The following is a 17,106-nucleotide window of genomic DNA, read 5'->3' on the forward strand; positions in this document are numbered from 1 at the left end:
TATTTCAAATATACAAAAGTACAGAAGATAATATAACAAATAGTTTATGTACACCCCACTCAGATTTAACAAATGTTAGCATTTAACATTTCTCTTAGATCTCCTTCTTTTTAAAGAAATAAAACACCATAAATAACAGTAACATTATAGCTCCTATACCTTTTCCCCTCTATCTGTCCTGAGAAGTAATTGATAAACTGAATTTGGCGTGCTTGTGTTTTTATTACAGAAGTATGTACCTGTCAATAATATACATATTATTTGCTCATTTTTAGAAACTTATATAAATGGTTGAACAGTATCATCCTTCCCATATCCATTTAAAACTGGTTTTTGCAGAAGTTTCTGAGATGCTATAAAATATTCCATTATATTAAAAAATGATAATTTAGGGCTGGGCACGGTGGCTCACACCTGTAATCCCAGCACTCTGGGAGGCCGAGGTGGGAGGATTGCTCAAGGTCAGGAGTTCGAAACCAGCCTGAGCAAGAGGGAGACCCCGTCTCTACTAAAAAATAGAAAGAAATTAATTGGCCAACTAAAAATATATAGAAAAAATTAGCCGGGCATGGTGGTGCACACCTGTGGTCCCAGCTACTCGGGAGGCTGAGGCAGAAGAATGGCTTGAGCCCAGGAGTTTGAGGTTGCTGTGAGCTAGGCTGACACCATGGCACTCTAGCCTGGGCAACAGAGTGGGACTCTGTATCAAAAAAATTAAAAAATGATAATTTATATATCCACTCTACTACTAACTGCCAGTCGTTTTTTAACTTCTTCACTGTTACAATTAGTGATATAATAAATATTTATGTCCATGTATTGCTGTGTACATATCTGAGTTTCTCTAGGGTAGATATCTAAGAATGTAGTTGTTGGGTTGTTGGAAAATTACATCTTCAACTTAACCAGGTATTGCCAAAATTTTTTCAAAAATGGTTGGTTCAATTTGTACTCAATGCTAAGAGTTTTCCTCCACCTTTCCACCATCTCTTGGCATTATCAGACATTAACATCTGACAATATGATACTTATAAAATGATACTTTTTGTTTTATTTTGCCATTTTCTTTTTTCGTGTATTTTCCTATGTTTATCTGCCATTTAGTTTTTTCTGCTATGAATTGACTATTTATATTCTTAGATCATTTTAAAAACATAGTTGTCTTTTTCTCTTAATGATTTGTCATAATTCTTTCAATATTCTGGATGATTCTTTTTATATTACATGTCATGCATATTTCTACTCTCAACCCATGGCTTGACTTTTTACTTTGTTTATCATCATTTTTTTTCCACATTGTCAAATTGTTCAATCTTTGTGCTTTTATGTCTTAAGACATTTCCCCTTGTTCTGCAATCATAAGGAAATCTTCTTTACAAGATAGAAGATATTCGTTTAGCTTTGTTGAAATCAGATTTTTCTTGGCAAAAATCTTTCTACATTAAAAAAAAACGCTGTGGCTTTTGCGTCTCGGTATATTCGGTGATTATGTCAAAAGCAAAATCAAGAAGAAAATCTCACTTACTACTCCAGTAATCCTGCGAGGTAAACATTGTGGCAGAGAGATTAAATAACTTATCCAAGGTCACATGACTTGGAAGTGCCTGAGCACAATGTGAACACAAGGAGCATAATTTAAGCTCCTACTCTTGACTACCACAACTCTACCTGCCTTTACAGTACCTTCTTTTCTTTGATATTTTCCAATTTAAGTTATGCATGATGTAGACAAAGGCAGATGCCCATTACTATAATGGCATCATATGTGAAATTCCTAACAATAGACAGATAACATAACATGGAAATTGTAGGCTACCTGACTGTTAGTAGTCGGTTAAATCACAATTTGACGTTATAAATTTTTTTTAATTTTTTTTTGCATTCAGACAAATGTTAAACCAATAGGAAGAAACTGAAGGGAAAAATGAACTTTTTTTTCTTGCTTGATTTGTAGACCTTTCCAAATCTGTCTGCAGAACTCAGAGTAAGCTGAATGCCTAATGTTGATTGGGAGTTACTGGTGTTGTGGATACAACTGTGAAAACAATAGGCAAGATGTCTGTTTCATTATGTTTATATTCTAGGGTGGGAGACACTGTCAATAAACACATATGGATAATTTCCAATAGTGACAAGTATTATGAATACTATAAAACAGGGCAGTACACAGTGTGACTAAGGTTTGGGGTAGACAATTTGGCTTTTTTACATCGGGTGATCAGGGTAGGCCTTTCTGGGGAGGTGACAGTTGAGCTGAGACCTCAATGATAGTTATGGCTAGATCTAGGGCAGAGGACTCTGGACAACACAGAAGCACTAAGGTGGGAATGAACTTCAAATATTTTAGGAACAGACAAAAAGCTGAGCTTAATGAGAAAGGGCGAGAGTCATTTGAATCAAAGTCAAAGGTGAAGCAGGAGTCAGATCATACAAGGTCTTAAAGGCCATTGTAAGGAGTATAGATTTTAAGTGAAATAAGAAGTTATGGAGGGTTGAGAGCCGGGGAGTGACTGATATGGTCTGATTATATTTTGAGAAGATCATTCTGTTTCCTTGTGAGGATTGAATATATTTTGGAATGGAAGCTGAAAGGATGAGAGACTGGATTTATGGGGTAAGAGAAAGAGATGTATTAAGGAAGCCTTCTAGGTTTTTGCCTAAATAGCTGGATGGATGGTGAGATCATTTACCAAGTTGGAGAAGAAATGAGAGAGAAATAAGGTGAGGCAGATGGAGAAGTAGATGGAAAGTTTTGTCTGGCCATGTTCATTTTGAGAGGATTATTAGACATACACATGGAGATGTCAAATTGGTAAATGGGATATGAGAGTCTCAGGTTTAGGTAGGAAAAGGTTATTTTGAAATATAAATTTTAGGAGTGATTCCTAAAACCATGGGATTCCACAGAATCACAAAGTGAGAAAGTGTGGGCTGAGAAGAAAAGAGGGCCAATGGCAAAGTCCTGGGAAAACCTTAGCTTTTAGATGTTAAGCAGAAGGGTAGGAGTGGGTAAAGGAGGCAGAGAAGGAGCACCTAGTGAACTTGAAGAACAAAAAAACCTTTTTGATGATTAAACAAAGAGTTAGAAGAAAGAGAGAGTTGTTGTTTGTGCCAAATAATGCAGAGAGGTTAAGAGGATAAAAAAATGATATCAGCACTGGGTTTGTCAACATGAAGCTTGTTGATAATTTTGACAAGAATTTTGACAGTGAACATGAATAGAGAATTAGAACATTGGCCAGACTAGATTCTGGAGTCAAGGGAATTTTATTTCTATAAGAGGGCCTACCTGATAACAGCCCCCAAGGACTTCCAGGCCCTAATCCCTAGAACCTGTGAATATATTGGGTTACATGGCAAAGGGTAATTAAGGTCAAAGATGAAATTATGGTTGCTACACAGTTGACCTTAAAATAGGAGATTATCTTGGATTATTCAGGTGGTACCAAGGATCCTTAAAAGTGGAAGAGGGAGGCAAAAGAGAGAATCATGGGGAGATATGAATATGGGAGAAAGGCATAGAGAGACGCACCATTTCTTGCTTTAAAGATGAGAGAAGAGGACCACAGGTGAGGAATGTGGGTGGCCTCTAGAGGCTGGAAAGGGCAAGGAAACAGATTCTTCCTAAGACCCTCAAGAAGTGACTGCAACTCTGCTGGCCTTGTTCTTTTTTTTTTTTCCCATGGGTTATCACCTTTTAATTTTTTTATTTCAGCATATTATGGGGGTACAAATTTTAAGGTTTCGAATAATGCCCTTGACCCCTCTCCCCCCACAAGTCCAAGCTTCAAGTGTGACCATCCCCCAGACGGTGCACATCTCACTCATTATGTATGTATATACCCGCCCCCTTCTCCCCCCTCCCATCTGCCCAATACCCAATAAATGTAATTCTTATGTGTCCACTTAGGTGATCAGTTAATACCAATTTGCTGATGAGTATACGTGGTGCTTGTTTTTCCATTCTTGGGATACTTCACTTAGTAGTATGGGTTCCAGCTCTAACCGGGAAAATACAAGAGGTGCTAGATCACCATTGTTTCTTAGAACTGAATAGTACTCCATGGTATACATATACCACATTTTATTAATCCACTCATGTATTGATGGGCACTTGGGTTGTTTCCACAGCTTTGTGATTGTGAATTGTGCTGCTATAAACATTTGAGTACAGGTGTCTTTTTTGTAGATTGTCCTTTGTTCTTTTGGGTAGATGCCCAATAGTGGGATTGCTGGATCAAATGGTAGATCTACTTGTATCTCTTTAAGGTATCTCCATATTGCTTTCCATAGAGGTTGAACTAGTTTGCAGTCCCACCAGCAGTGTAGGAGTGTTCCTGTCTCTCCGCATCCACGCCAACATTTATTGTTTTGGGACTTTTTGATAAAGGCCATTCTTATTGGAGATCAGTGATATCTCATTGTGGTTTTGATGTGCATTTCCCTGATGATTAGAGATGTTGAGCATTTTTTCATATGTTTGTTGGCCATTCTGTCTTCTTTAGAAAAGTTTCTGTTCATGTCCTTTGCCCACTTTTTGATAGGGTTGTTTGATTTTTTCTTGCTGTTTTTCGTGAGTTCTAAGTAGATTCTAGCTATCAGCCCCTTATCAGATGTGTAGGATGCGAAAATTTTCTCCCATCTGTAGGTTGTCTGTTTGCTTTCATGACTGTTTCTTTGGCTGTACGGAAGCTTTTTAGTTTGATCATGTCGTATTTATTTGTTTTTGTTGCTGCTGTGATTGCCCTTGGGGTCTTCTTCATAAATTCTTTGCCTAGGCCAATGTCTAGGAGAGTGTTTCCAACATTTTCCTTTAGAATTCTAATAGTTTCATACCTTAGGTTTAAGTCTGTTACCCATCTGCTGGCCTCTTGATTTTGGCCCAGTGAGAACCATAGGACCTCTATCCTACAGAACTGTAAGATGATAAAGTTGATAAAGTTGCATTGTTTAAGGATCTTAAGTCTGTGGAAATTTGTTACAATGGTAAATAGAAAACTAACACAGAAGGAATTACTAGAGCTCACTTGTATGCTGAAGGGAATGATGTAGTAGAGAAGAAGAAATTGATCATGCATGATAGAGTATAATTGTAGGAGCAAAGCCCTTGACAGGAGAGAGATACAGATGGCAGGACTGCCTTTGAGAGAAGCCAAGAACTTCATCTAAAAAAGTACAGCTAGATGCAGGAAGGTGGGTAAAGCTGTCTTGGGAAGATGAGGAACTCTACCCTGAGTGGTCCTACTTCAGTCAGTGAAGTGTGAAGGCAAGTTCATCAACTAAGATTGAGCCTGAGATAAGAAGGAATTGAGGCTTTAAAAGACTGACATAAACTAGTCATTTTGGAGCATAGGAGGGCAAGCTTAGTAGGATTATAGAGTTGCCAGACAGTATGAGCTTCCCAGTGGAAAGTATGGTCATACATTTAAAGTAGGGTTAGGAAGCATGCCACACTGTTTCTAACTAACTTTATTTAGTTGAGCAGGTGCAGGCAGAGAAGAGGCTAATAATGAGAGACTTTAGAACTGAAGCTAAGTAAGGAAGTTAGGACATGAAAAGGAGTGATAGAAAATGAAAAATTAGTAGGATTAAAACATCAATAAATGGTTGTAATTGGGGTACTAGAGGAAGTGAAAAGTACCGGAGGGAGTGAGAAAGGCAGGAGGTAGTGGTTGGAAAATGGGATGTTCAGAAGTGAGATTTTGGAGATGCATTTACTGATGATGACAAGTCAAGAGACGCCTGACAGAAGAAGGGTAAGGAGGATAAAGATTATTGGGAGGGAGGAGGTCAAGTACCTGAGATGCCAGAAGATTATATAATATCTTTGTAGATGTTATCACTAAGGACGAGGCAAAAATAAGAGTGGAGAGGAAGTTCAGGAGTGAAGATCTTCAGTAATTAAGAGTGACTGGGAAGTGGGTTGATGACAGGAACAGGAATTCCCTTTGTAGAGGGTGGTATAGTCTGATGGCATCAAAGCCAGTCTCTGGGAAATTCTTCCAATCATCAGGCATGTAGAATAAGCAGAGAATTCTGTTTTCACTGACATCCTGTCAAAGTAGATATTCTTTCCTACATAAATATATTAGATAATACTGAGTATAAAATTATGAATGGCTAGTACATTACTTTCTTTTTGGATGGTAATAGTATAAAATACAATTTATCAGAGTTCATGTATTTGTGTTATATAAATCTATATATTCATACTACGAATAGATACATCTGCTGTGAAGACATATATTTTATGCCTCAATAAATAATAAAATCAATTACAAAATGCATCCAAAGTAGTATGATAGCAATATGATATAGAGTAAATTAATGAATAATTTAGTTGTTTTCTGTATTTTTGTGAAATGTATGACATTTGTCAATTTGTTAAAATATATAATTTTTAAACATTTCTTACTCATTCTAAATACTTATTTTCTTACCTATTCTTCTTCTTAAAGAAAGTCTACCATATTGTATAAACTTCAGGCATCATAAAACCTTTTGGATAGGCCAAAAATCTGGGCTAAGATTACCTGTAGGCAATTGAAAAAGGGAAAATTCACTAGCTATGTAAAATATAGTTTTACTGTGGTTTAAAAAAACAATTACAAAAGAGAAACACATCTTTTAGGATTAGTAAGAGGATATTGAAAAAAAGAGAATTAGAAATACATCTATTTTTAATATGGATGTCAGAAATTTTTTTCTAGGTTTTTCATAATAGGAATATTATGTAATATAATGAGCCACATTTTCAAAAACAGCCTATAAAAGATAAACATATTTTTAGAGCTCTTTCTTCCAGTGTCAATCAATATGAGCTTATGATATAATTCAACAAGGAGGGAAATAGGATGTAGAGGTCTCTGCTGATCTAGACTTATGGAGTAGATTTCAAAGTATCTGGAAATCTGCAAAATGGATATATTGGACTGCCTATAAACACAAAAGATTGAACATACATATTTATCTCTATTCTCTCAAGTAACTTCACTGAAACAAAAGTAAAATGATAAACCAATAACAACAAAGAGGATAAGAGATAAGAACAGAATTTTGGAAGATAATAGATAGAAGGCAGTTAGACTTCAGCACAGCAGAGAAAAGTGAATCCTAATGACCTGCAGGAGACAAAGTCAATAAGAAGTAATCTTTTTGTTTTGCAGACCCCTAAAGAAAGACTCATAAATTGGAGGCAGCAGCATATACCTCTAAAAGAGAGCAAAGGATGGGTGCGAAAACAGAAAGATGAGTTGAAAATCTGCATAGGGGATAGTTAGAGTCTCAGGTCCCTTCTGCAGGCTCAGTAGCAAGGAGGCTGTCTCCCCTGATCCTGGCAGAGAACTCGAAGTTCACATTCTGCAGATATTGAATCACAAATGCACTGAACTTGGGTATGCCAGGCCTACTGAGGATAGGAATTGAGTGAAAACCTGCATGTTGAGTAATGAGACTCCCCTAGTCCCTTTTCCCTGACTAGCACCCCAAAATGTTGGCAACTGGCAACACAGGCAGAAACACAGTTTTTCTCAGGGGAAATGATAAGGCTAAAAGAGAAGCTCCACAGATGCTGACATTTGACACATGTCTCCATAAAATGTTTGGGTCCAATCACCAACCCCCTAAAGGAGGCCCATTAGTCAACAAGCTCTGCCCTTTCATAGGAGAGCTTCCAATCAGGTTTTCAGTGCTTCAGTCTTAAATATAAATTAACAGCTGATTGATGAAATGAAATGCTCTAACATGAAAGACAAAGAATAAAACAAACCAAAAGAAAAAAAGAAAAATATAGGTAAGAGACACAGTGCAGGATTAGCAGAAGAAAAGTTGAAGAAATTTCCTTACGGAGAGAAAAGATGCTGACTATGTGACATAAGAACAGAAACTATAGAAAAGCAATATTTAGAGAACAAGAAATAGATCTTAGAAAAAATGGTGGCAGAAACATAAAATTCCATAGAAAGGTTGGCACATAAAGTAGAAGAAATTTTACTTGAAAGTAGAATAACATGCCAAATAAATGGAAAATAGGAGAGAAAAGATAAAAAAAAAACTTATTAGAGAACTCCTAGCTGTCCAACAACTGCTTAACAGGAGTTCCAAAGAGAGAGAACAGAGAAAATGGAAGAAAAGACTTATCAAAGAAATGGGACAGGGAAAATTTCCAACTTGAGGGCAGATAACAGATTAAAAGCTTCCACAAAGTGCCTAACATAATAGTGAATAAAGACCAGATCAGAGCATACTCTTCAAGGTATTTCAGAGGATCTGGGTAAGAAGATCCAAAAACTTCCAAAGAGAAAATACAAAGGAATCAGAATGCCATTGGTCTTCTCAACAGTCACTCTGGAAACTAGAAGTTAATATAGTGATGCCTTCAAAATTATGAAGGAGAATGATTTCCATCCTAGAGTTCTGTGTCCCACCAAACTATTAATCAATTATGAAGGTAAATTAAAACCATTTTTCAATATGCAAGGTTTCCAAGATGAGTTATATGATCTCCAGAACATACTGAGGATGTACTTTCCTAAAGTGAGGGGGAGAAACAAGAAAGAGGAAAATATGGGACTTATGAAATAAGGAGGATGTACAGAAAATAATTTCAAGATGTCACAGAAGCATAATCCCAGGATAACCACAAAGCAACAGACCTAGAAATCAATCCAGATTAAAGGAGGGGTTAGAGGGCTCCAGAAGAGATGTCTCAGAAAAAGAGAGAGAGAGAGAGAGGTAGAACTGATAGCTTATCCAATGTGATTTACTCCATTGAGAGTAAGAAAATTTGGGTGTAAATTTGTCACTGTTATATATTTTTAAAAGCCAATAATAAAAAGAGGCAAGTTTTAACTACAGGAAAAAAGAAGTAGTTGTGAAACAAGGAAAAACAGTTGTAAAAAAACCCAGAAATGCAATCATACAGCTGGGTGCAGAGGCTCACACCTGTAATCCCAGCACTTTGGGAGGCCGAAGCAGGAGGATTACTTGAGGCCAGGAGTTTGAAACTAGCCTGAGCAATATAGAGTGACCCTTTCTCTACAAAAAATAGAAAAATCAGCGGGGCATGGTAGCATGTGCCCATAGTCCCAGCTACTTGGAAGGTTGAGGTAGGAGGATCTCTTGAACTTAGCCCAGGAGTTTGAGGCTGCAGTGAGCTATGATGACACCAGTGTACTCTAGCACAGGTGACAAAGCAAGACCCTGTGTACAAAAACCAAACAAACAAAAAAACCCAAATGCAATCATAGTACACGGCATGGCTCAGCTCTGAACAATATTTGCGAACAACATAAAGATTGATGATATGCAAGCATCTTGCAATGTTTATTTAATAAAAATTATGACATAAATATAGAGGGAGTTTAGGAATATACAAAGCCTATGTAGTTAGTGTAAGAGAACTAAATCCCCTTCTTTAAGATATCTAAAATGGAAAAATCAACAAGTAGAATAGCAGATAAGCACATTAAAATATAAATATGAAGATCTATATTAGCAGAAAGTGTTAAAAGAGTTTTGGGAGTGGGAAGATGGGCAAGGGATTGCTGTTTTTTGTTATAATCCTTGTAGAATTAAAGTTTAACTTTTTTTACTATGCATATGTATTATTTTGATTTTAGAGGATCAATTGCATATGCTCCAGAAATATTTGCATTGAAGGTGAAATGGCTACTTCCCAATATACTATTATTGCAACACATAGAAACAGGCTATTTCAAATCATAGCAATACATAAATATTAATACACTGCCTAAAAAAACATGAAGACAACATTCAGAATAAGTGTCACTCTTTTTATTTGTTTTATTAGCATTGTAATATTTTCTTTTATTATTAAGGACAAGAGGGTCACTAAAAATTTTATTTTATGCTAACTCAGAGGTTCTCAACTGGGGAAGAATTTGCCTCTGATATCTAGTAGGTAGAAGCCAAAGATGCCACTAAACAATCTATAATGGACAGGACAACCCTCTATATAAAGAATTATCCAGCTCCAAATGTCAATAGTGCTAAGCTTGAGAAATCAAGCTCCCAGTCTTTGAGGATGATTTCATCAGAACACTATACATAAAGATTGATGATATGCAAACATCTTGCAATTTAGGTCTGACTCAGCTAAATATCTTGGTTCAATGTTGGAAGCAGTCTGGCTGTGAAATATATCTTTGGGAATATTGAGAATGGTAAAGACAAAAGGTATAATAAGTGATAACAATAATGAAACACGGAGCTTTGTACCTCAATAATCTCTTTCATCCGTGGTTACTAGGGCACTTTATAGGCTAATAATAACTACTCTGGTACTCACATCCTACCTTTTATCTAAGGACTGCAGGCACTTTCACAACACTCTTACAATGTAGGAAGTATTATTATTCCCATTTTATATGTAAGTAAACAGAGGCACAAAAATTAAGTAACTTGACCAGCCATACAAGTCAGTAGTAGCCAACATTCCTGACTCAAGAGTCTATTAAATCTAAGAGAACTGGTCTAAGAGATGCAGTGATAAATTTAGTATAGGTGTTATCTTAGTACCTAGTTCATTCAAAGTCTATCGTTTTCAGGGCAATATTGCATATTCAGTACCTCATCATTTTCGCTTTCCTCCCTGCTCTGCCTCCCAACTTCTTAGAGACCCAGAACTCTAAGTGCTTGACATCCTCTTACTAGAAGGGACTATGTTTACCCAGCGCCTTCCTTGAACCAAGCACACTTTACATGCAGTGTCAATTCTTAAAACACTTTAAAATATATGCTGATATTGCTGATTTTGTAGTAAAGAAAGCTGAATTTTAGAGAATTTAAACATGCTCAAGATCTCTCAGCTATTTATGTTGTATCCAGGCTGACAATATCCTGTAGCCCTTCCAAGAGAAAATCGTCTGATAAGTTACAAAGTATATTAATGTGAATATATTTAATACCCCATTCTCCCTCTCCCCACCCCCTTGCAACTCAGAAAACAAAATAATGAATTTGTAATTGAAGAATTGCAGATGGTGCACTTGGGTTGGTATCAGCTAGGTAAATGGCCACTCAGCCTTTAAACCTATTCCAAGGATTTTTCCAGAGCTCACTCCTAGTTATCTATATGTTCACCCCAACACCCAACAGCCAGACTAAAATTCAGAACTGTGTGATTTTCCCTTTGAGAAATACAGAGCTTGGTGAATCACTTTCTCCTGCCCACCCACCATGTGTCACCTGGGCAAAACAGGAATATTAAGTAGGAAGAAAGATTTATGTTAGGTAAGAGTGTGATTCAGTGCTCTCCTACTTTTTTTTTTTTTCTTTTTAAAAAAATGGAGACCTGGCATTTGTAGCCTATGATAATGATGTGCCCTGACATTACTTGGATATAGAAAGGTCAGTCTCCTCAGATGCTGTCAGTAGCAGCCCACCCAGCCCTGATCCAGAAAGCTTAGATGACTTGCATGTGAGGGTTAGATTCACCCTCGGTACGTTAGGGATGAAAAAATAGAGACATCACTGTCCCAGCTCCTTTCAAATCAGCGTCAATGCAAGCTTTAGTACTTTGGTAGGGAGCTTTGCCTCTAAATTCAGTAACTGTCAAGAGGTGTAGAGACAGGGTTAAGAGGAAAACTCCAAACAAAACTGGGATTGCCAACACGATAAATTGTCAAACTGAGTTTTTTTTTTTTCCTCCCGCAAGCCCAACATAATAGTAAAATCTTGATATTCCATTGGCAATTTAAGCCCTTCCTATTAGCCAACCCTTTTCACTAGGACAGCACAGTTTTCACAGGAGGGTGCCGGGCTTGTTTCAGTTCTTTCTATTCTCCTAGCAGTCACTCTAGTTCATCTGAAAAGGGGGCAGAGACGAGGAAAAGGGACGCGTGAGTGTTTTCTCATCCTGACTAGTTATGCCCTGAATCATCACAAGTTGCTCGCTCTTTCCCCCTTAGCCAGCAGCATTTGAGACTTTCCCTGGAATAACACGATCTTGTACTTAAAAGGAAGAGTGGTGGGAGAGGAGAAAGGCGGAGAAGAGGAGTGGGGAGAAGGGCGTGGAGCCGTTTCCGCCCCGGAGTCGCAGGCGCCGCGAGGCCGCGAGCCCAGGAATGTGCGGTCCAGCCGGCGGGCGGCGGGCGGCTGGCGGCGGGCGGGCCGCGGCGCCGCGCACCTGAGCGCTGGGGGCGGGGCGTCGGCGGCACGACCCTCCCCACCGCGCGCCGCGCCCCGAGCGCTCCGCCTCGGCCCTTTCCGCCCGTGCTTCGGCGCCGCTCGGCTCCCCTCCCGCCCCTGGCGCCCTCCCTCCCTTTTCCTCTCCCTCCCATCCCGGGACTGCCGCGCGCCCCGGACGGCTACTTTGCCGCGGCGTCTTTCGCGCGGCAGCTTCGGCTCACCTGGGCGCCCACTCCCAGCCCCGCGCCTCGTGCCCCCCAGTTCCTCCGAGGTAAGGGGCTGCCCGGGCCGGCCGCGCACCCGTCCCCTCCCGGCCCGGCCGGACAGCTGGGTCCCCGCCTCCTCTGCAAGCCGGCTAGGGGCTCCGCGCCTGACGCCCGGCATGGAGGTGTGGGTGGCGGGCACCTCGGGCCGGCGGTGGCCGGAGCAAGGAGCGGGCGGTAGGCGCGCCAACAGGTGGCGGGGTCTGGCCCTGGTACCCTGACTGCCGCCGGCGCGCACGGGGGTGGGGTCAGTGCCTCTCTCCTCCCCTCGAGGGGCGGCGACCGTCCGGCCCGCCGTGTAGGTGCGTTGGGGAACTTTGCCGGGTGGGGACTCGCGGCGACCGCCCGCAGGACGAGTGGGCGCGCTCCGGCGGGCGGGCTTGCGAGGGGCGCGGCCGGGGGCCAGACCTTCGGGCCGGGGTCTTGCGCGTCCCCTACCCGCCCCTTTTGTCTTTCCCCTCAGACCTGCGGCTGCTGGGGGACCGGCGGCCGCCCCGCGCCCGGAGGTCGTTCCCTCGCATCCTCCGGGCCGTGGAGAGGAAGAGGCGGCGGCAGCGGCCGGAGCCGGGGTGGGGGCGGCAGCCTGAGGTGAGGACCCGGCCGGCCCCGCTGGGAATATGGCGACCGGTGGCTACCGGACCAGCAGCGGCCTCAGCGGCAGCACCACAGACTTCCTGGAGGAGTGGAAGGCGAAACGCGAGAAGATGCGCGCCAAGCAGAACCCCCCGGGCCCGGCCGCCGCGGGAGGGGGCGGCAGCGACCCCGCCGGGAAGCCCCCGGCGGGCGCGCTGGGCACCTCGGCGGCCGCCGCGGCCAACGAGCTCAACAACAACCTCCCGGGCGGCGCGGCCGCACCTGCCGCCCCCGCTGCCGGGGGCGTGAACTGCGCGGTCGGCCCCGCCGCGCTGGCCCGCGCAGCCCCCGTCCCGCGGCGGCCGGAGGACGAGACCCCCGCCGCCGCCTCGGGGGCGCCGCCGCCCCGGGGCGACGAGGAGGAGCGGGACGGCGCCTCGGACAAGGGCAAGAGCTCGGGCCCCAGTGCCAGGAAAGGCAAGGGGCAGATCGAGAAGAGGAAGCTGCGTGAGAAGCGGCGCTCCACCGGCGTGGTCAATATCCCCGCCGCGGAGGTGAGCCGGGCGGGGGCCGCCGCCGTGCGTTTTCCTCCTGGGAGTTCCCCGAGTCTCCAGGGCCCAGAGTTTTCCTGCTCTGGCGCGTGCTTCTTATCCTTTCACCGAGTTCGGCAGGCAGAGGGTGATGAAGTTTTACTCTGAACAAATGCTTCCTGGGAAGTTCCCCAAATCCCAAGTAGGACACGTGCTTTTCTGGCTTCCTGGCTAAGGTCTCAGTCAGACCCAGGATCCTTCTCTACCGTGTTAGGAGGACAGCTTGTGGCTCTAGGATTTGCCAACCTAGACTTGTCTGTTAATGCGTGATCAGTTAGAAAAATTGATTAATGGTGATGACGACCTACTCTAGTTTCCCACGTGTCCGGTCTCAAGTTATCAGATTGTTAGGAAAAAAGAGATAAACAGTGTTTAGTAGCACCTGTAAGAAAATGTGGCCTTAGCAATAGACAAGACAGATTTATCTTGCAGTGAACCCCAAATGAGTATATCCAGATGAATTAATGCACTAATTCATATGTAAATTGACTTTATAAAATTGTGCTCTCCAATAACGCACTTCTTTTTTCCTGAGTGCTATTTAGGACAATAGGAATGCTGTAGCAACCCACAATTCTGTTTGCTAAGACGATCTCTTCACGTATTTAAGTACTGTATCTGGAAAACATTTGTGTTAGGGTTTTGAGGCTTTTTGTTTGTTTCTTTTTGTTTTTTGGTATTTTTGAGCAGTCTGAAAACATGCTGCAAGCAGCAGCATCTTCCTATTAGAGTGACTGGTAAAAATTTTCACTTAGGGTATAATCACACCTCCCTTTATACCAGAAACAAAACAATCCCAAACAAGTGTTGGTTAATATTAAAGTAGCTCACCTGTTTGGGGAATTGGTTCAACTACCCTGTTTGACCCAAAGTAGCAGAATCTTTTTCTCATTGGCTCTTTAGGTTTTCATTTTTTTGTTTGTTTTTTTTTTTTTGTTACTCTTGGCCTTCTAATTTACTAAATTTTGCTTCCTAGTAAATAGCTATTAAGAATTTACTAACTTTAATTGTAGTTTAAGTAAAAGTATTTTCAATAAGATAGGGTGTGAATCACATATGCCCAAATTTTTAGTATTAATATGATTTCCATACCTGGAAAATGATTGTGTGTCTTTGTAGGGTGTATTTTTATGTGAGTGTTTCAGAGAGATTTTTATCAGCCAGAAAAACTGTCTTCTGCGGTTTGCTACTTGCACAAAAGATCTGTTATTCATTAAATTGCTTTAAAAGGAATTCATAAGAGTGGTAATCAAATTACCAGGTTTTTTTTTCTTTTAGTTAAAAATACGAAGATTAAGGGGAAATTGAAGACAAGGCTTTGGAAAAGCTACATTCCTCAGCTTTATTTTTAAAAGTAGCTGATGGTCCAAATAAAAGAATTTGTCATTTTCAATCTTTTCTTCATTGTTCATCTGACAGGGGTCTTATTTTGGGAAATTTCTTGGCAAATATTAAACTTCACTGTTTTTTGGCTGCTTGTGCTAAAATTATTTTTCAGAAACTTTTTTTTTTTTTAAACAAGGGTAATGTTTGCGAAATAAGTAGGGTGTATCTTGTGAGATCCTAAGAAACATCCTTTGTTAACACTCCTGCTTTGAGTAAGGGAACATAGTGCTGAGAATGTAGATGACTCCCTACTACAATTGAGTCTAATACTCTGGAATGTTTTTCGTTTGGGTGTTGGCAACTCCTAAATTTAATCTTTCTTAAAAATAAACAACCCAGGGTATCATTTTTTTTTCTTTTTTCTGTCTGTGGAATTTGAACCTTTTTATTGAATAGGGGATTGAGTATGGCTTTCTTTTAGTGGTAATTATGGCTCTATCAGTTTCAAGCTGTAGGACCCAAAAAAACATGGTAATGTTTTACTACAGTATCTAATTAACAGACATACTTCTTGGGTGCCTACCCATATTTTCACTTTTTTAAAAATAACTTAAGTCTTTTAGACTCTTTTAATGGTGGTAGAATATATGATGCAAAACTTTAAAGGTAAACTATTTTGTATCTTTAGATTGTTGCTTTTTTAGAATTGTGTGCCATTTCTCCTAGTAGTGTCAACAGTGGGAATGCCAGTTGTTGTGGACTTTGTTGTGTAATATAATTTAGCACTCTTGTTTTAAAAAGTAATATTGCATTTTACAAACTTCTGAGGTATGAAAATACTGTAAAAGAATGAAAATCACCAATCTGTCGGTATCAGAAGTAGACTTGTATTTTATCTAATGTTGAATAAGATTCTCTTATTTTCAGATGGTATTCCCAACCAAGTTTACTTTAGTAGATTAACATGTAGTTTGTATGGAGGGAGCCTATTTTAGTGGTTGATAAACATTAAGATCCTTCAAGAATACTTACTAAACATCTGTGTGATATATTCTGGGTGTTTTTAACTCATTTAACCAGTTACAAAACATTATATTGTTGTAAAGGTACCTGACAACAGCTAAAGATACCAAAATCAATTAGAAGTTTAGCAAGGAAGCAGGTCAAAAACTAAAACAGACTGATTTGAGAGGTAGGAAACTGGGTGGATGTTGCATGTGATGTCTGTAAAGCTCAAATATCCAGATGCTCTTTAATGAGATAAACTTTAGTTCTCACTAAAAGGTTTATTTTAAAAAAAACAACTTGTAAATTTTTACTTTTTCTAATTTTTTAGTAATAATTAGCCTGAATTGGATAATTTGGTCATGGCATACTTCCTGCCAATAATTTTTGTGTCTGTTTATCAGGTCAAATATTATATTTATTATATGTCTGTGTTCAAGGCACTATGCTAAGCACTGGAGAAAACAAGAATAATAAGGCAGTATACATTCTCAAGGAGCAAGGCTGTAATCTAGGAAAAAGGATAAGGCATAATTACATGAAAAACTTAAATACTGAGTTAACAGTTTACCAGCTATCTTAATGCAGCATAGAACTAATTATTTATTAGAAATGTGTGTTTAAAGGGAAGAGATGATTGGGCAGGGAGAGGCTATTGAGGATGAATCTTATATATTTTTCTGTACCTGTATATTTAAACATATTTTCTCACATATGTACATGTCTACATAACTGTATAGTATTTTAAGTATCAGAGTGCAGTGGTTCTTCTGGTAGCACGGTTATACCATGTGAGAATATTAAAAACTGCTTCCCCTGCTTCTTGCCTTCTTCTCCCCTCCCCCCCTTTATTATTTAATGGGTCTGGGATAGATCCCAGGCATTAATATTTTTATAAGCTCCCCATGTGTTTCTAATGTGAGCCAGGGTTAAGAACTTGGGCTGCAGTATGGGGTGCAGGACAAAGGCCTGGCCTACAGGGTGCTCTCAAATGATATAAGGAAATATGATAAATAGAGTGATAGGTATAACTTAGTCCCTGGGCAGGGTACCTAACTCAAAGAAGAGGAATAGTTCAGGAAAGCTTCTTAGACAGTTGTATACCTATTCTCAGAGTGCATGTGAAGTTATTGCTATTGGATAAGTTTGCCTGAATGGGTTAATGGAGATGGTTGCCATAGAAAATATATTTCAATAGG

General features: G+C 40.4%; 1 protein-coding gene across 1 annotated transcript in view; it reads left to right on the forward strand.

Annotated features, from left to right (window-relative positions):
- The first annotated feature begins 12,781 nt into the window (after positions 1-12,781).
- PAWR (pro-apoptotic WT1 regulator) overlaps positions 12,782-17,106 on the forward strand; it is a 118,039-nt gene continuing 113,714 nt past the window's right edge. The window contains exon 1 of the mRNA XM_012750334.3: positions 12,782-13,540. Coding sequence (XP_012605788.2) covers positions 13,031-13,540 — 510 coding nt within the window. The 5' untranslated portion in view covers positions 12,782-13,030. The remainder of the gene's footprint in view (positions 13,541-17,106) is intronic.

The sequence above is a fragment of the Microcebus murinus genome, chromosome 10, assembly GCF_040939455.1.
Source record: "Microcebus murinus isolate Inina chromosome 10, M.murinus_Inina_mat1.0, whole genome shotgun sequence".
NCBI classification, from domain to species: Eukaryota; Metazoa; Chordata; class Mammalia; order Primates; family Cheirogaleidae; genus Microcebus; species Microcebus murinus.